The 21,493-nt window shown below is 40.8% G+C and overlaps 1 protein-coding gene across 1 annotated transcript in view; it reads right to left on the reverse strand.

Moving 5' to 3' along the window:
* LOC124597535 (trypsin-1-like) overlaps positions 1–21,493 on the reverse strand; it is a 44,491-nt gene that overhangs the window by 17,147 nt on the left and 5,851 nt on the right. The window contains exons 2-3 of the mRNA XM_047135943.1: positions 17,245–17,333; positions 6,554–6,689 (exon numbers count right to left, since the gene is read on the reverse strand). Coding sequence (XP_046991899.1) covers positions 6,554–6,689; positions 17,245–17,333 — 225 coding nt within the window. The remainder of the gene's footprint in view (positions 1–6,553; positions 6,690–17,244; positions 17,334–21,493) is intronic.

A 21,493-nucleotide genomic window follows, 5' to 3' on the forward strand; every position in this document is an offset into this window, starting at 1 on the left:
TGCTAAATGTAGAATGCAAATGCCAAAATGTAGAATCGAAATGAATGTTTCAATAGCTGCATCTGGGAGCACTTGCTAAAAACTGTTTTTGTTGGCATGTCAGCTTTTCAGATTGGTTCGATGGATGCCGTACTATATTTTAAAGATGGAGTAACAAGCAGATCAAAAGCCATTTGCGGAACAGGCATCAGAGCTTGGGACAACATAGAAAATGGGGTTCCTATGAATAGATAGAGAACGTGTCATCGAAGCTGTAAAAGCTGCTGCCAGAGTGACAAAGGAGGCCAGAATAACAAAAAGAAAGAAGACTAAAGATGGTGTAAATGACGCACAGAATCAACTATATTATAGAGCTGTAACATTTTGAAAAGTTATAATTGAGAAGAAACTGACATAGAAATATTTAGTTTCAGTTTCTCGTCATAAACGGTTTTGCATACTTAGGTATGATTATATCATCCAATATTAAAGCTACAGTAACAAAATTTTACATGTATGGTAATACACTGCTTGCCTACACAGTGAACTAGATTATACAACAATGCATTAAATATTTTAAGCTGGAGCATATCATATGTTCTTAAATTACTAGGAGAAAATATAGACTTCTAAGATAATTTTTTAAGTAGATAGTACAAAAAACTGGTAAAAATTTGTGTTTTATTTTTTTAACAACATAATATTGAACAGAATAAAAATATTTTTGACCTTTTTATTTGCAATAGCCTGTGAAAGTACAGTGTACCTAAAATAAAAATTATACATAATTCAGTTTTCAAGATAAAAATCAATTATCTGCTCAATTATGAATTCAGTAGCATTTAAATACCTTTCTCACTGTCTCATAGAGGTCACAATATACTAATTATTTGATTTAACTTTCGTTTTAGTACATTTTAAAGCTTTTGTGTTGTTATATTTCAAAATATTAGCAAAAAATACAGACCGTGATGTCCAAGCACCCATATAGCAATCATTCTATTCACTCTTAGTCCAAGAAATAAACAGGAGGAAGCATAAATACAAGTTGCATTTGTTGTGGTCTGCAGTCTGAAGACTGGTTTCATACACCTCTCGACACTAATCTATTTTCAGCAGGGCTTTCCATCTCTGAGTAGCTACATCCATTTCAATGTGCGTACCACATTCTGGCCTCCCCTCTACAATTTTTATTTCGTCCACTCCCTCCACTTCCACTCCCTCCACTTCCCTGCACTAGGAAACTGAAACTTCTTTCCTGGCTCATAAAGTGTTCTATCAAACGATTCCTTCTTCTAGTAAAATTGCGCAATGCATTCCTTTTCTCCCCATTTCGCATCAGTATTCCTTCATTTCTTTTTCGATTTATCTTCCAATCGTCAACATTTTTCTGCAGCATCACATTTCAAAAGCTCCTATTTTCGTCGTGTCGTAACTGTTTATCGTCCATATTCCACTTCTGTATGGGGCTACATTCCGAACAAATACGTTCAGAAAATACTTGTTAACAGTTAATTCCTTTAGTCGATGTTAAGAAATTCCCATTTTTTTTTCAGAATTACCTTTGTTGCTAATGTAAGTCTGCATTTTTATCCTCTGTAGTTGGGCCATAATTATTTATTTTGCTATCCAAATAGCAACATTAATCCATTAATTTTAGTGTCACTTTTCCTAGTGTGATTCCCTCAGCATTACCTGATTTAATTCCAAGAACCTTGTTTGACGTCTGTCGATGTTCATCTTATAACCTCTTATCAGAAGACTATACATTCCGTGCAACTGCTCTCACAAGTTCTTTTTTTGTCTCTGAAAGACTTACAGTGAAAGTGGCAAACTTCAAAAATTTTATTTATTTTCCCTGAACTTTACTTCTCTTCCCAAATTTCTCCTTGGTTACTTTTCTCCTTACTCAATGAACAGTTTGATTAGTACTGGATATAAGCTACAAACCTAAAGCTGAAATTTAGTAAAGTCCCTGAAATGTACCATGCAAATATTTGGTATGTACACATATAGATTTTGGTACTAATTGACATGAATGTTTTCAGCGTGTTGCTATACATGTATGTGTTGTTAAGAAGAACGATGTAAAGTCTGCCATCGGCAGAAAAATATGTTATTGTAGTGCTTGTGTTGTTAAGAAGATCGATACAACGCGACTGTCAATTAAAGTGTCCTCCCCTGTGTGCGAATTAGATACTGTGTGCACGAGTAAAGGTTGTGACGCAGAAACGACGACATGTGGAAGTCTGGTTGCAAAAAAAATTCCGTCGCAGACATCTATATGCTGGAAAGTAACCTTCTGTCGTAACACACCTGGAAAGAGTGAGTGTAAATACTCCCAGCTCAGCTGCTGCCAGGAATGCCGTCGGCGCTCTGCATCGTCTGGCCTAGTCTACAAGCCAGTCACCAGTCAGCAGCTACAGCCTCACTGAGCAACACAATCGGCTAGATGAAGCTGCTGGTCCATGAACTGTCAGCTGGTCCTGATGTTTCTGGGCTACGATCTGGATCCGCTGAGGCGAGGGCAGTCATTGTGGCCATAGCCAGACACTCATGCCAGCCTCCGAGAGTCCCAGGTTCGACTCTGGGCCCTCCTTGCTCCTGCCAGCTGCCTTGGGGCACGGGCAGTGTACACCAGTCCTGCTGTAAGTAGAGCTGCCACACTATAGAGCGGACCACCCATCTTGCGTCATTAGGACCATGTCGCTGTCAGCTGTGGCTCTGCTCACTCACTCACTGCTGCTAGTCACGGTCAGTAGAATGCGTTCAGAATAGCGTGGCTGGTAGATGTGAAGTCAGCAGGGCACATAGGGAGAGCAGTAGTGGTGGGGGTTGTGGGCAGGCACTGTAGGGGAAATGCCGAGTGCTAGAGTGGAAGTACTGTTCTAAACTAACGCCTATTCTCGCATTTATTGCAGATATTAAGTGGAGCCTGTAACAACAACAACGCTGTACTGTTGTACAAATAAGTAATTTTTTTTCTTCTGATTTTTCGATAAACTTGAGTAATTGATGTTCTGCTCTCATTTCTTTTTTGTTTCATGCCATTGTGTTAAGAAAACTGTAAACGAGTTTCAATGTGAAAATTAATGTTTATGTCAAATGTCAAGTAGTATTGTGATTGAATTGAAATGTAACAAATGTTGAGACTGTTGTAAGATGTTTAAAATTGTAACTGTGCGTCTGGTCCATACGTAGGCAATGTGTTAGGATATGTAGAATGCAAAACCTCGGGTGAATACCCTGTCTGTAAGGGAGCGGTAAAAGGTGGATGGCAGGCGAGCGCGGGAAAATGCGCACGGGCGCTGCACGGCACAACGGGCTCAGCAGTAGTAGTCGGAGTTTGGCATCGGTCTGAGCAACACCTTCTGGAGAGAGGAGGCTCTCCTGGAAGACGTAGTTTCATTGAGCCTCGGGTATGCCGTTCCAACGCCCACACAGCATGGCAAAATTCCATAGGCACTAAATGGAAAAGTATTGCGACGCTAAGAAGAATTAAAGTGCCGATACGTTAAGAGCCATAGCTGGGGTTGTATGTGTGCTCTGTGCCTCGCCATCTCGCCGCCCGCCGACCGCCGCATCGATACAAGCAGGTTGAAACTTTTAGTACTGTATTCGTATGGACCAGAGAGTGAACTATTCAATAACAACTTAAATTTTACCAGAACTTTCCTATCATTTATTTATCCTCACAACTAACCTAGATAGGGTCCTTTCCAAATGTTGTGCAATCTGAGTGTCCCGAAATGAAAAATTAAATTTTGTGTTAATAATAATTACTTGCAGACCTAACTATGTTAGAATGGTGTTTAAAGAACTGTTTTGTTAATGAACCAGTAAATGAATAATGAAGGTCTAACCAAGTTGAAAGATAACTTTAATATTGATATAGTAATGAAGTTTAATTGTTTCGAGACGATATAAAGGTATTTAAATGAGCAGTAAATAAGATAAAAAGAGTAGTAACTCATATACTGGAAATCTTGAACGCATGATAATTTCAGTAATCAATTTTTTAATGTAGTAATCATAACAGTTTCAGGGTCCCCCCCTCCCCCTTTTTATTCATTTGAATTCTGAAGTGTTCCACATTGGTTTGACCAGCAAAAGTTAAAGTCAATATATAAGTCATAATTTATCAGTGTTTTATCTTTATCAAAATTGACATTTTGTGCGTGGCTCGAAAGTGCTATTTCTAGGGTAACCTATGCCCGATTTTAATCAGATCACTAGACAATACGAAGTTTTGTAGTACACATTATAGTGTAGTGTTATGTATTCATTGTTTTTCCATATCAGTACAGAAAGCGAAACTATCAGTTCAATAAATTTTCTGGTTCTAAAATTTACTATATTATGCAGTGTTACTACGTGTTGTTTTGCATGAATATACACCAACTTGTACAGGGAAGAAACTCAGTTAATGCCTAATTAGGCTGGCGACCGTATTCTTAACAAATTGGTAGCATCTTCTGTGTTGCGTTTTGTCCGTCCTGACGTATAGTTGCATTTCGGACTTACTTGACGTATCATTGTTATTACAGAGTGGGTGTAAGTCTGATTTGCCACCATTCAGGTACACGCGGTCAATATCTATATCAAAATCCTGTCTCGTAAGGTAAACCCCACTCACTTACCATAGTACAGGCTTTAATGAGTATTGTGTGCCCCAAGCGCACGTTACAAGCCCTCCACACTCACATTTTCATGGTGACCATTCAAAAAGATCTGTCACCTCTGCTTTGGACAGCAACCAAAGCAGAGATTTATTTTCGCCTCTTAACCATTTGTAACTTCCAGAGAATCGTCATGAGCGGCCAGTTTTGAACAAAGCCTACATTTCTCTTGTTTCCATATTAAAATCTTTGTTTTGCGAAAACACAACGGAGTTTACACAGTCTCACCTCACTAACATGTTGTGCAGAAGCAATTGCGAGAGAATTCTGAAACAATGGTTTGTTGCGTTTATTAAGTGAGGAACTGAGGAAAAGTAGCTTCAATAGTTGCTGATAAAGCGTACCCTTCGAATAAAATTAAAGCTTTAATGTCTTCACTTATCTTATTCCAAAAACCGTAGTAGTTCTCGTTGCATCAGCTATCAAAGGCTCTTAAAAATTACAGTCTTTCACCGAGAGTGTCTGTAGTTAGCAGAAGAACATGGTAAGCAATGAAGTTTTTCATTATACCCATATGTCAAAATGCTCTCCTGTTTGCGGGCTATCATTTGCCAAATCCAATTTCGATATCTCATGATATCTCATGATACCGTTTATGAAATATGAGGAATGTTGTGAATATTTCACCCTGGCTTTATCGCTGGTGTGAGTGATCGCAAATGAGTCTGTTACATCAGATCAATTTCCTCGAGATTGATGACGAATGGCTCTCCATCCAAGTCTAAAGGAAAATTCAATATCTTAGCTAAATTTGATACGCAGCAACATATTAAGTAATACGCACCAAACGCGAAATCATAGCGACGCCTATTTTTCGTTGCAACCTTCTTAGAATTTCGCGCAGTGTCTTTCTTACACGCAAATATGACAATAACTGTGTATATTAAGGAAACATTAACGTACATTAATGGAAATGTAACCGAAAAAGAAAAAAATCTCAGCTGTATTTGAAAAGTGAATGCAGTCATCACGAAAAAGTGTAGTTTGTGCTTAAAAAATGCCAAAGTACTTCATGAGAACATAGCATTTATTTTGTCAGTTATGGACAATAAAACTGAGTGGTAAATAAATAAAATAACCTGGAAAGTGACAAATATTCTACACACCTAGATATCATGAAAATGTTAGTACATAAAACTTCTTCAGTTTGCAATTCATCATACAGTTTTGCCTAAATTTATCCTTGTTCCTTCTTGGCCATAACATTACATGAGATTGGGAATTGTAAACTTTAACTTAGTTTCTCAGTAAAATGTCCATAGAATTACCACGTCGACAAAGAGAGGAAATGTTCCACACAATAAAAAATTTGTCTCATATTTTTCATATTACAAATGAAGGTAATAAACTAATCCTTTCACTCGCAGTAATCTCGTTAAACAGAATAAGCAGCTTTGTATCACGAACCTTTTTTGTGTAAGTGATTTGAAGTAATCTGTTATGACTTCTATTTCAAACTCTCAGAACTGATGCAACCTAACCTCTCTGCAGCAGACACTGAGCTTCTGAGAACTCACCGCTCTAGCCACTGTGTGGCTGCTTAAAACTCCCAGTTAATCTACACATCCAGTGGTATCATGCCGCTCTATAAAGCGTATTTGGGACACTACGACAGAATCGCATTGTTCAAATGGATAACCCAGATTAAATAAGACGAAAAAGATCGCAGATACTTTTAAGTTACACGCACTTCTGTCATGCTCCACGAACTATTTCCTCTTCTGTAAGTTAATCAGCTTTACATAAATCTTTTGATCGAAAGCCAACCACTGTAATGTTCTTAAAACACTTAAAAGTCAGCTTGACATAACCGTTGCATGCACTGAAGCGTAGGATCCTTAGGGGAACGATGGTGTGAATGCCTCTGAGTTACAGAAAGAGGAAGCAGAGCTTACCCTCATGACGGCGACGTCATTCACCCAGGAGTCTGAACTGTTGTACTTTGGGTGGACCTCGACGAACTCCACGCTGTGGCGAGTTCCACCCGAATCGAGCTTGGTGGTGCCCGCCAGAACTTCCACGGAACCACCGCTGCACAGAGAGAGGTCCAATGCGACTACAAAAATATTACGAACATCACATGTGACTGGCTTAATCCCGATGTGGGTAAAGTATTTTTAAACCATACCTTATGCCTTCAAAAAGTGTTTGAATGTGGTAATTACAAAAAAAGGTGTCAGAAAATTTAGGAATTTATTCTTTACATCAAAATATTAGAAAAACTACGTATGAACAGGGGGCCGGGAATTCTTAGTTACACAGGTGTGAAAAAAATTCCGTGTAGTGACTCCGCCTGGTTTAATGTCCCTCAAATGTGCATTGTTATTCACTTTCTTGTTCACAGATGGTCATAGTATTTTTGTTTTGTCGGAATGACGCTTGTTCTGTTTTAGAGTAATTTCCGTCACAACACATTCAGTGCGTGAATTCAGTGCCTGAATGACGGATTGTTGTTGTTTGTTGTGGTCTTCAGTCCAGAGACTGGTTTGATGCAGCTCTCCATGCTACTCTATCCTGTGCAAGCTTCTTCATCTCCCAGTGCCTATTGCAACCTACACCCTTCTGAATCTGCTTAGTGTATTCATGTCTTGGTCTCCCTCTACGAATTTTACTCTCCACGCTGCCCTCTGATACTAAATTAGTGATCCCTTGATGCCTCAGAATATGTCCTACCAAGCGATCCGTTCTTCTTGTGCCACAAATTTCATTTCTGTCCGACTCTAATCAATACCTCCTCATTATTTATGTGATTTACCCATCTAATCTTCAGCATTCTTCTGTAGCACCACATTTCAAAACTTCTATTCTCTTCTTGTCCAAACTATTTATCGTCTACGTTTCACTTCCATACATGGCCACACTCCATACAAATACTTTCAGAAACGACTTCCTGACGCTTAGATCTATACTCGATGTTAACAAATTTCTCCTCTTCAGAAACGCTTTCCTACATTTGATATCTTCTCTACTTCAACCATCATCAGTTATTTTGCTTCCCAAATAGCAAAACTCCTTTACTACTTTAAGCGTCTCATTTCCTAATCTAATTTCCTCAGCATCACCAGATTTAATTCGACTACATTCCATTATCCTCGTTTTGCTTTTGTTGATGTCCATCTTATATCCTTTCAAGACACTGTCCATTCCATTCAACTGCTCTTCCAGGTCCTTTGCTGTCTCTGACAGAATTACAATGTCATCGGCGAACCTTATTTCCTTTACTGCTTGCTCAATATACAGATTGAATAACATCGGGGAGAGGCTACAACCCTGTCTCACTCCTTTCCCAACCACTGCTTCCCTCTCATGTCCCTCAACTCTTATAACTGCCATCTGGTTTGTGTACAAATTGTAAATAGCCTTTCGCTCCCTGCATTTTACCCTGCCACTTTCAGAATTTGAAAGAGAGTATTCCAGTCAACATTGTCAATAGCTTTCTCTAAGTCTACAAATGCTACAAACGTAGGCTTGCCTTTCATTAATCTATTTTCTAAGATAAGTCGTAGGGTTAGTATTGCCTCACGTGTCCCAGTATTTCTATGGAATCCAAACTGATTTTCCCCGAGGTCAGCTTCTGCCAGTTTTTCTATTCATCTGTAAAGAATTCATGTTACTATTTTGCAGCCGTGACTTATTAGACATCTGTCAACACCTGCTTTCTTTGGGATTGCAATTATTATATTCTTCTTGAAGTCTGAGGGTATTTCGCCTGTCCCATACATCTTTCTTACCAGATGGTAGAGTTTTGTCAGGGCTGGCTCTCCCAAGGCTATCAGTAGCTCTAACGGAATTTTGTCTACTCCCGGGGCCTTGTTTCGGCTTAGGTCTTTCAGTGCACTGTCAAACTCTTCACGCAGTATCATATCTCCCATTTCATCTTCATCTACATCCTCTTCCATTTCCATAATATTGTCCTCAAGTACATCACCCTTGTACAGACCCGCTAAATACTCCTTCCACCTTTCTGCTTTCCCTTCTTTGCTTAGAACTGTGTTTCCATCTGAGCTCTTGATATCCATACAAGTGGTTCTCTTTTCTCCAAAAGTCTCTTTAATTTTCCTGTATGCAGTATCTATCTTACCCCTAGTGAGATATGCCTCTACATCCTTACATTTGTCCTCTAGCCATCCTTGCTTCGCCATTTTGCACTTTCTGTCGATCTCATTTTTGAGACGTTTGTATTCCTTTTTGCCTGCTTCATTTACTGCATTTTTATATTTTCTCCTTTCATTAATTAAATTCAATATGTCTTCTGTTACCCAAGGATTTCTACTAGTCCTCGTCTTTATACATACTTGATCCTCTGCTGCCTTCACTATTTCATCCCTGCACCACCTCTGAAATATTTTTAGAGATCCATCACACTCCATACCTCCACTGTAACCATCATAAATCTTAGAACACTGATGTTCAATATGTTCTTCAGTGTTACCATGTCAGGTGTGGCAAACTTAGATAAGCACTCAACATCAACAACTTTTCCATACTCCAGAGAAGTAGCGCGTACAACACCATTCAAGGAACGGTGTGCTCGACGTTGCCATGTCCATCAAGTGCAACATCAGTGTCCCTGGTTCCACTAATTTTTACAGTTTCTTCTACTGCACGTTTCATAGACGCTTTAGACACAACCGTCAAGGCATCTAAAAGTATTTTTATGTACTTGCTGAACCTACAGGGAGGAGGAGGAAGGTCCATCAAACCACAAAACGTTTGAGCTGCCTTTTTTCCTTTTCCTATTGCACGCATTGCATACACTAACTTCAAATTCACATCATGTGACTTATGCACAATGTTCGAAGTCATTTTCGAGGTAAATTTATTGCAGGATCTGCACGCAACAACTAATTTTGACGCTAAACCCTTCCTGCTACTTTGTTGTTCAGTTATTTCCACACAGCCTACACCATCACATTGTTTATATTTCTCCAACATCAACAACAACAAATCCACTGCAAAAAGCGTCATTGTCAACACAAATCTTTGAATCACAAGGAGGCGCGCCATGTGGGAGTTTCTTCCCTGAAGAAAAGATACATAGGTTACATTCAACAGTGTGGATTGCTTTGTTTGTTAACTGGTTACCACGGAATTTACTTCTACTGAATTTCTTACGTGGCATAGGTCGTATTTATTGCATACTAAAGGATATGTACTTCTACAAATTTATGTAGCATTTGGGCAAGACACATTCAGTAACACGTGAACAAACTGCTTCAACGAAACAAAACTAAATACTGGTAAAGATAATCATTTACAGACATGCACTGTTACCAACATATTCAATGTATCGTGTGTATAATCGCTGTAAACAGAAAGTTCACAGTTCTTTTCGAAATAATATTGGTTTCTGTATCAGAAATAAAGGGGGTGTGTCGACATACATGACCGTAACTTTAAAAGTTGGTATATATAGGTCGTTTTTCATTTGAAACCCTGTAGTGTATATATCAGTGTAATCAGGAATCTAATAAAGTCATAAAAATTTCGATTTTTCCACTATATATAAGGGCCCTGTATCCTTAAACTCAGAAGAGTGTTCCTGGAGCCACTCTGTAGCAATTGTAGATCTGTGGGGTGTCGCATTGTCCCGCAGGAATTGCCAAAGTCCGTCGGAATGCACAATGGACATGAATGGATGTACATGATCAGACAGGATGCTTACCTGTCAGAGTCGTATCTAGATGTATCAAGCGTCTCATATCACTGCAACTGCACACGCCCCCACCCATAACAGTGCCTCCACCAGATCCAACAGTTCCTTGCTGCCATCCAGGGTCCATGGATTCATGAGGTTATCTCCATATCTGTACACGTCCATCCCATCGGTACAATTTGAAACGACACTCGTCCAACCAGGCAACATGTTTCCAGTCATCAACAGTCCAATATTGGTGTTGATGAGCCCAGGCGAGGCGTAAAGCTTTGTGTCGTGCAGTCATCAAGGGTAGACGAGTGGGCCTTTGGTTCCGAAAGCTCGTATCGATGATGTTTCGTTGAATAGTTCGAAGTCTGACACTTGTTGATGGCCCAGAACTGAAATCGCATCAATTTGCGAAAGGAGTGCACTTCTGTGAACGATTCTCTTCAGTCCTCCTTGGCCGCGTTCTTGCAGGATCTTTTTCGGGCCGCAGCGTTGTCGGAGATTGGATATTTTACCGTATTCCTGATAGTGACGGTACGCTCGTGATATGGCGGTACTGGATAATCCCCATCTCATCGGTACCACATAAAACTAACTTTAATCTAGTTAACCCGCCATTGCAGCAGCAGTAAACGAGCTAACAATCGCGCCAGACATTTCTGGTCTTACATAGGCGCTGCCTACGGCAGCGCCGTATTCTGCCTGTTTACATATCTATGGATCTGAATACGCTTGTCAGTTCGTTTGGCGCTTCAGTGTATATACAGCGAAGTAGGTGGGAATGTGGACGCAGCATGTCAACTTCATGCTGAACGTTACCCTGAGAAGCAGCTGCCTTTTGCAAGAACGTTTGTACGACTCCTCCAGCGCTTGCGAGAGACAGGCTCATTTGAGAAGAGAGTTGCAGATCGAGGACCACGATAAAGACTGGCTGTTGCGCGTACGTCTCAGCACGTGACACTGCAGGTCTTACGAGTGCCAGCAGCAGTCTCCGGAGGGGGAGTGAGTAACTATGTCAGATGTGTTTAATAATTCTTGACTGTGCTCTTTAATTCATGCAAGCTCTCGATAACACACGACAAAGAGAAGATCTTTGATGGGTACCTTTTCAGTTACGTACTGATTTCCTGTGGTTACTGCACGGAGCAGAGCGTTCGCGAAGTGTGGCTGACAAGACGTTTAGTGTGACGTCAGAAGTTCATTGCGGAGGCCCATATTTCTAGTGGATCCCGTTTCAGATGGTGGGAGGCAACGCGGATAACGAATGCGTGGGCTTGAAGAACAGGTTCTTCGCCGTGTAGATGAAACTTCGTCAAGAAGAATCGCAAGAAGGGAAAGCATATATCACATGAAGATTTCGAAAATTCTTCATGAAACTCTTCTTTGTACACTCGAAAAACCTTCAACGGGTGCAAAGATTAAACTAGGCAGACTCCGACCCAAGAATAACTTTCAGTCAACGCATGTTACGGCAGTGTGTAGTTCTTGACAGGTACCTTATTCACTGCTTGAGGCTGACTTTTCGCTTAACGCGGTTTAAAATTACCGTAATAATCACTTCTTGGCGTATGGGTTTTTAAGTTCACTCGTGAAGTGCGAGTTGACATACATCAACAGAGACTCAGCTTCAACGTGTGGGACTGAATGATTCATGATCATCTCATTTGTCCCCCATTTCTCCCAGAAGGTCTTACCGAACCAATATATATTTACAGCTTCTTAGATACGAGTTCCTTCATGTGCTAAAAATTTTGAGGTTCGCCCATGACATTGTAATTCTGTCAGAGACAGCAAAGGAGTTGGAAGAACAGTTGAAAGGAATTAACAGTGTCTTGAAAGGTGGATGTAAGATGAACATCAACAAAAGCAAAACGAGGATAATGGAATGTAGTCGAATTAAGTCGGGTGATGCTGAGGGAATTAGATCAGGAAATGAGACACTTAAAGTAGTAAAGGAGTTTTGCTATTTGGGGAGCAAAATAACTGATGATGGTCGAGGTAGAGAAGATATAAAATGTAGACTGGCAATGGCAAGGAAAGCGTTTCTAAAGAAGAGGAATTTGTTAACATCGAGTATAGATTTAAGTGTCAGGAAGTCGTTTCTGAAAGTATTTGTATGGAGTGTAGCCGTGTATGGAAGTGAAACATGGACGATAAATACTTTGGACAAGAAGAGAATAGAAGCTTTCGAAATGTGGTGCTACAGAAGAGTGCTGAAGATTAGATGGGTAGACCACATAACTAATGAGGAGGTATTGAATAGAAATGGGGAGAAGGGGGAGTTTGTGGCACAACTTGACAAGAAGAAGGGACCGGTTGGTAGGACAGTTCTGAGGCATCAAGGGATTACAAATTTAGCATTGGAGGGCAGCGTGGAGGGTAAAAATCGTAGAGGGAGACCAAGAGATGAATACACTAAACAGATTCAGAGGGATGTAGGTTGCAGTAGGTACTGGGAGATGAAGAAGCTTGCACAGGATAGAGTAGCATGGACAGCTGCATCAAACCAGTCTCAGGACTGAAGACCACAACAACAACAATATCTCTGGACGTAATTCTTCAAATATGGTTTATGAATGATAGTGCTCCACCTCACTTTATACGGATGGTTTGCCAATGACTTGATAACCAGTTTCCGAACCGGCGTATTGGTTGAGGAAGATCCATTGCCTGACCTGTCCTGCCACCTTTGAAAGCAATAAATTTTTTTCCTTTGGGTTAATTAAAATTCTTTGTGTATTCGACTACCGTAATGAAAGTAGATGTTCTACGGCAGTGTAGCGAAAAAGGGTGAGCAAATACGGAACACACCGTGCGGTTTCCACACTATATGACAAAATATGGACCGCAGACACAGAGATTGCATGGAAGCAGAAGGTGGTCACTTCGAGCAATTTCTGTCTAATAAATGTGTTGTCAAATATGTCATTCTTGTGTCATTAATAATAAATCCATTCATACACGTAAAAGAGTTACGTAAATAAATAATTTTCGTGGTATGAATATTAAATTCTTCCAGAAAACCTAGCAAAAAATTTTTGAACCCATGTTCACATGAACTTTCAGTAACATTTTGATGTCAAAAACAAATCCTTAAAGTTTCTGACACGTGTTTTTGAACACATTGTACGTCCTCATCTCAAAAACTACTACGAACACCGCAATACTTCAGTAGGTATGGTCCTATGAAACGTGGAATACTATTGCGTTCCTCTGACCTTACAAAAGATGTATCCAGCAAGTTATAGGGGGACTTTCAGTTTAAGTCCAATTAGGCTTCTCTTGTCGTACTCTTACCTACATCCGCCTCTCCGGCGGACTTGGCATGGACCACATTACTTACAAAAATCCGCTGACTTCGTTGGAACTCTGCGTTTCGCTTGTATACTGCCACTAAAGTGTTGGTTCAAACAGCAGGTGAGATACTTTGAAGCAGAAGCGTCATCGGTTCTTAGTACCTATGTAATTACAGCTACAGACCAAGAGACAGCTGACTCCGTTTGTGAGTAACTACTGTACAAGCGACCAAAAACTGGTTTCCTGAGATCTGCTATCAATTCCCTGATTTCTCATATACTGTAATGAAACATAAATGTTTTTCAAGAAATGGAAAAGAAAATGCTCATAAATCTGTATTAGAGCCATGAGTGTCTTCGTTTGAAATAGGAATATACTCTTTGTATTAATAATCGTTACTGAATTCGTATTTCCCAGATTCAGAAAGGCCCTCTTTACATATTTTTCGCCGGCCGGAGTGGCCGAGCGGTTCTAGGAGCTACAGTCTGGAACCGCGCGACTGCTACGGTCACAGGTTCGATTCCTGCCTCGGGCATGGATGTGTGTGATGTCCTTAGGTTAGTTAGGTTTAAGTGGTTCTAAGTTCTAGGGGACTGATGACCTCAGCAGTTGAGTCCCATAGTGCTCAGAGCCATATGAACCATTTTTGAACATATTTTTCCTAACGACGCCTGTTGGAATAGAAAAGCTATGAAAGTTCCTTAGTTAGAGGCAATAAATTGAAACCTACTCCGCTTACCAGAAAAAGAGTTGCATCCAAAAGTGGAGGAGAAAACGAAATCAATCGTCACGGTTTGAGAGTTATTTCAGATTACCAGATCAAGTCAAATTAACAAAGACACTGGCAAATGTTCACACTTATCCGTAAGACGTTGCGCCGCTTCAGGCCTTGTGCAAGAACTTATTCTGTTGGGAATGATATCATAAAGACGTTGTACTTCTCCTGAGGCACATTGGCCCACAATTCATGTTGGACATTAATAAACCGCTTCAGCTGTATTTAGTCCTTCATTATTGAAGGCTTCGTGACACTAAAAGCCGTATTTCCAGGCGAACACGTAACTAAAACAACTTTTAACATAACGTATAGCAACATATAATGACATATAACATACAACTAACATATACGTAAAACAACCTACAAGGTTGTCTGGCCCACAACTGTTGTAACTGCTCCTTGATATCCTCATTGCTGGAACTGCGATAGTGTTGACGTCGGAGCTGGTCCCATCCATGTTCTATTGGGTACATATCTAGGAATCTTGACGGCCACTGGAGTACCTCAACTTCACGCAGACAGTTCATAGGTACATGAGCCATGAGTGGACGAGCATTATCCTGTTGAAATATGGCACTGCAACACTGTTGCGTGAAAGGCAACACATGACGACACAGGGTATACGTGACGTTCCTCTCTGACGTCAGAGTTTCCTCAGTCACTACCATCCGTCACGTGAAGTCATACCGGGTAGCTCCATGCATCCAAACACCAGGAGTAAAAAGGGCCTTGCCTTTAAAAAAGGAACTTCTTCCCAGGTCACCGCTGTGCTCACTGATAGTGATCATCCAGGGTAGTATGGCTGCGATATATCGCTAAAGACAATGCATCGCCATTCGTCAGGAATCCATGCTTCCTGGTCACAACACCACTCAAGACGTAGCCGTTTGTGTTTTGGTGTTATCAGCTGTCTACACACGGGACTGTAGTTCCTTTGGTCCGGTTCCGCTAGTGTCCCAACAATGGTGTGGGATGACAGAATACTGAAGGGAGTCACTTTTGTTCTGAGTTGTCAGGCGCAGATGTGAGGGATTAAGGTGTGCTGAGTACACAATACGGCGATACTTCCTTGTCGTAGTCATACGTGATCGATAGGACGGGTAGGCCTGCTCTCACGTTCCGAAGGCGTCCACATCCGGTCACTGCCACAGCCGAATGCCCCACTAATCTGGGTACTGCACTTTTTGGCCAAATGGAGACCAAATAATGAGGCCATTTTAAGCTCTGTCAGTCTCTAACTACGCTGTCTCAGACGAGTAGATGCAATCACCGTCTCCTTCACAATGATCACTCGCCAAGTGACAGCGTTCAAGGTCCTTATATAGTCTGTCAGGTTTTGTAACAACGCTATTGCTCCCTGATGGCCGTTCAACCTGTCACAGATAATTGCAACTCTATTTATTTACATTCCCACCAGAGTTGTGTACGTTTAAGAAGTTACATTGACATCCAACCATTTACTGTGGGTCCTTCATTTCTTTTGTCAGGCAGTGTATCTGCTGGTAAGTTCGGCATAAGTTTGTTAATCAAAAAGTGAATGGTTTTGGTAAAGTTCCGCTTGTCGCTCGTCATGTTATGTAAGTATCACACAATAAACACGCAATGTTGCTAAAACCTGTGATATATTTAATTGAAAGTCACTTTTTCCTATGGATACTACATTCAGGATGAGGTACAACCTTGGGCACATACTGACTGTTGCAAAGGTGCTGCGAACGTGTTATTTAGATGTAAGAGATTATGGTTCAAATGGTTCTGAGCACTATGGAACTTAACTTCTGAGTTCATCAGTCCCCTAGAACTTAGAACTACTTAAACCTAACTAACCTAAGGACATCACACACATCCATGCCCGAGGCAGGATTCGAACCTGCGACCGTAGCAGTCGCGCGGTTCCAGATTGTAGCGCCTAGAACCGCTCGGTCACCCCGGCCGGCTGTAAGAGATTATGCTGACATTTGACCATGCATTGTAGGTGCTTCACTTCTGTTGCGGCGGTGTATCTGCAGAGTTCGGCTAAAAGAGACTGAGCCACTGCAGCATGCGGGAAAGTTTTACGAAATAAGTAGCTGCATTTCTTAAGAAGTGGATTATGACATCAGTTTAACTTTCAGTCAATAAATATGTGAAATACTCACAGCTGTTAGAAAGGCACAAGCATGTGGCATCGAAGAACTGTTTTAGCTGTTTACTAATGTAGGTATTATAAACATGATTCAGATACAAAAAATGAGAAATCTAATTTGATCCACTGAATTATAGTTAAAACTGGAAATTGGAAAGTGATCATTAATTCCTTAGAGAGTTTGTAATCCTGACGAAGGGTAGAATGACGTCGCAAACCAGCACGGCCACTCACTGAAGGTGGGAAGTTCTGCACAGTTTTCAGTGAGCTTGTCAAGTTACTAGCAGAGTAACATGAGCAACGGTTTCACATGATCCGATTCTATTAAATACTGTGGTGATAACACTGATAGCGCCATCTTTCAGCAATATGCTTTTTTGTGCTGAATGATGATAAACAATATTATGCTGGGTTCTTGTTTGTTTCAAGCATTTCGTATCATTCAGACAAGTGAAACCGTGGATCTGCAATCCTGGCCATACAAATCAAAATCAGCATGAATATATCCAAATGTGTTCTTGATTTAAGAAATTACTGATGGGGGCGCGCCTTTTATGAGGAAACAACGAAATATATGTAGATTTCACAGCGATCTGGGACATGATATTTACCTTAACTTTTCCTCATAGATGTGCATGCTTGAGGAACAAGGCACTGGTATGAAATATGGAGATCGTGCCTGTACGATAATACAAACTAGTGAATGCGCTAGTAAAGCTCTTTATACTGCAACCATACTCACTTGTCGAAGCAATGCGCCGCAGTTATGGCCCAGTTCTCGTTCAGGATGGACGCTCCACAGAAGTGCCGCCCATCAGTCTGCATGGACAGCTGGAACACCATGAACGTATATTAGGAAAGTTACATACTGGAAGAAAGCATTTTTATAAAACAAAATCAGGGACATTCCACTTCTAATCCAAAAGCGAGACCACACATAAACACGTGGTATCTAGCTAGATAGCTGCTGGCTATTTACCCATTCAAGTCCTTGTTGTTGTGGTCTTCAGCCCAAATATTGGTATGATGCGACTCTCCGTGCAACCGTATCCTGTGCAAACGTTTTCATCTCCGCAACTTGCAACTGAAATTCATTGCAACCTGATCACGGTACTCATCCGTTGGTCTCCTGTTCTCCCTATACAATATTTACCCCCCCCCCCCCCACCTAATTCCTACACTACAAAATTAACAACCCCCTCAAGCTTCAGGATGTGTCGCAACAACCGATCCCTTATTTTAGTCAAATTTTGCTATAAATTTCGTTTTCCTCCATTTAGATTCAGTAATTCGTCATTAGTTAATCGATCTTTCCATTCAATCTTCAGAATTTTTTTTGGAGCTGCACATTTCGACAGCTTCTATTCTCGTCTTGTCATAACTGTTTATCGTCAACACTTCACTTCCATAGAAATTTACAATCTAGACAAATGCGTTGAGAAGAAATTTCCTGGCATTTAAATTTACATTAAATGTTAATAAATTCCTCTTTTCCAGAAACACTTTTCTTGCTGTTGCCTGTCTAAATTTCACATCCTCTATATTTCGCGCATCATCAGTTATTTTGCTGACCAAATAGCAAAGCTCATCTACTAATTTCACTGTGTCATTTCGTAACCGAATTCCTTCACAGCCATTTGATTTAACATTCCATTACTCTTGTTTCGTTTTTGTTCAAATTCATAACATCTCAAGATACTATTAATTTCATTCAGCTGGTCTTACTGTCTCTGACAGAAGTATAATGTCATCGACAAATCTCAAAGTTTTATTCCTTGTCCCCGAAATTTAATTTCCTCTCCAAATTTTTCATTGGTTTCCTTTACTCCTTGCTCAATGTGCAGATTGAATAACATGCTATAGGTCTGTCTCACACCCTTCGCAACCACTGCTTCCCTATCATGCCTCTCGACTCTTATAACTGCACTCTGGTTTCTGTACTAATTGTAAATAAGCTTTTACTCGATGTATTTTACCCTTGCTATTTTGTGTATTTCAAATAATGTATTCCATTCAAAATTTTCATTAGTTTTCTATACACATCAAAAAATGTTTTGCATTACCTCGGTTCCGAGGGTTCCGGAACCTGTACAGAAAATTGGAATAGAGATCAACATCAACATTATTTCCCACTTTTTTATTGCTCACGAAAACCACACATTGCATGTTGTACCACCATGTAGCGAGACCTTCAGAGGGGGTGGTCCAGATTGCTGTAGACACCAGTACCTCTAGTATGTCCTCTTGCATTGATGAATGTCTGCATTCGTCGTGGCATACTATCCACAAGTCCATCAAGGTACTGTTGGTGCAGATTGTCCTACTCCTCAACTGCGATTCGGCGTCGAACTCTCAGAGTGGTTGGTGAGTTAGGTTGTCCATAAATAGCCTTTTTCAACCTATCCAAGGCAAGTTCGAGATGGTTCATGCCTGGAGAAGATGCTGGCCACTCTAGTCGAGCGATGTCTTTATCCTGAAGGAAGTCATTCACAAGATGTGTACGATGGGTGCGCGAATTGTCGTCCATGAAGACGAATGTCTCGCCACTATGCTTCCGATATGGTTGCACTGTCGCTCGGAGGAAGGAATTCACGTATCATACAGCAGTTACGATGCCTTCCATGACCACCAGCGGCATATGTCGGCCCCACATAATGCCACCCTAAAACAGCAAGGAACCTACACCTTGCTGCGCTCGCTGGACGGTGTGTCTAAGGCGTTCAGCCTGACCGGGCTGCCTCCAAACACGTCTGCGACGATTGTCTGGTTCAAGGCATATACTACACTCATCGATGAAGAGAACATGTTGCCAATCCCGAGAGGTCTATTCAGCATGCTGTTGGGCCTTTTCTGTACCGCTCTGCATGGTGTCGTGGTTGCAAAGATGGACTTCGCCATGGACGTCGGGAGTGAAGTTGCGCATCATGCAGCATATTGCGCACAGTTTGAGTCGTAACACGACGTCCTATGGCACAAAGTAACAATGTGGACGTGACCGAACCGCGATATTGATCGTCTGTGCATGGTTGAACTATAGACAACACGAGTCGTGTACCTCCTTCTTGGGGAAATGACTGGAACTGATCGGCTGTCGGACCCCCTCCGTCGAATGGGCGCTGCTCATGCATGGTTGTGTACATATTTGGACGGGTTTAGTGACTGAACAGTCAAAGACACTGTATCTGTGACACTATATCCACAATCAACGTCTATCTTTAGGAGTTCTGGGAACTGGGATGATGAAAAACTTTTTTGATGTGTGTATATGACTACAATTTCTACGAGCATTTGTTTGCCTATTTTCTGTGAAGTTTGGAAGGTAGGAGACAAGGTATTGGCAGAATTGAAGCTGTGAGGGTCGGTCGTGAGTCGTGTTTGGGTAGCTCAGATGGTAGAGCACCTGCTCGCGAAAGGCAAAGGTCCCGAGTTCGAGTCTCGGTCTGCAAACAGTTTTAATCTGCTAGGAAGTTTCTTACACCGGTTTTCTAAGGCTAGTCATAAGGCCAGTATGTCTTCGCATGTTGCTACATTTCTCCAGAACCCAAACTGACCATCCCCGAGATCAGATTATACCATTTTTGTCATTTTTCTCTAAATAGTCCGTGTCAGTATTTTACGATTACATGTGACTAAACTGAAAGTTCAGTATCACTCATACTTGCAGCAGTTGTCTTCTTTGGAACTCGAATCATTACTTTCTTCTTAAAGTCTTCTTGTGTGGTCTATCTTACACGACAGATCGTGTGATTTTGTCACATCTGACTCTCCCAAGGATATCACAAATTCTGAGGGAATGTTGTCTACTTCATTGACATTATTTCAGCTTAGTTCTTTCAGTGCTATGTCAATTTCTTATAGCAGTATCACATCTCCCAACTCATTTTCGTCTAGAAAAACTTCACTATGTTGTTCATTGAATCATTCCTGTTTTCTTATTCGTTATTATACCTACTTCTACTTTATCCCTATAACCCAGTACTAACCTGATCAAAAGTCCTGTTCTTCCTGGCACTGTACTTTATATTGCCTTCTCTATGTAACTTCAACCGACCAATATACCTTTTAAAATTCGCTAGCCTACCTACCCGATTAAGGGCCCTAACATTAAATGTCCCACTGCGTAGAACGTCAGTTATAATATTGCTGACGACAACGTCTTTCTGAGTAGTCCCTGCCTGGAATATTTTACCCAGCAGTGTGACATCGTTATTTGACCACACAGCAGAGGTGTACACTCATGGAAAAAATAACGGTTGCAGTTTCCACTTGGTTTCAGCCTTTAGCAGTATTACTATATGTAAGCCATGTTGGATAACGTTACAAGATCATATCTGTCGATCATCGTGACTGATCCACCTGTCGAGAAATTGAAAACATTTGTGGATTCACTAGGAAAAAGTACGTTAGACTTCCACATTATAGGACAGACGATTTGGTAGCTCTCTTATCAGGTGTAGAAACAGTCATCGCTGTTTTCAGAACTTACAAATTGCAAATTCATATTAAAGGATTTCATTCGTAATTGCAGCTCTCTGCTATTCGTTACACGTTTACACGTTACGTGGAATACAATTTATTGAGTTATACGATACACCCCAATACTCCTTCACTCGATCATTCCAAAAAATACCACCGCCTCTTCAACACTGTTATGCAAACGCAACGGTGAAACAATTAAATTTTATACCCCTAGTTTTGTTGTTCTCTTGTGTATTTTGCACGTACTGGCTTTGGCTAACAACAGTGAAACGATAAACGTAAGAGTATGCAAGAAAAATTATGCAATATGAAGAAAAGTAAAACTGTTAAAATAAACCAAAAGATAGTTAATTGAAATCCTCAGCTGCCGACAAGTGTTGTTGATATACCTCGATGGGGAGAGCTGAAAATGTGTGCCCCGACCAGGACTCGAACCCAGGATCTTCTGCTTACACGGAAGACGCTCTATCCATTTTTTTTAATCTCATCTTGTTCGTTTTCGTTCGTTGCAT

Source organism: Schistocerca americana, chromosome 1 (assembly GCF_021461395.2).
Source record: "Schistocerca americana isolate TAMUIC-IGC-003095 chromosome 1, iqSchAmer2.1, whole genome shotgun sequence".
Taxonomy (NCBI): domain Eukaryota; kingdom Metazoa; phylum Arthropoda; class Insecta; order Orthoptera; family Acrididae; genus Schistocerca; species Schistocerca americana.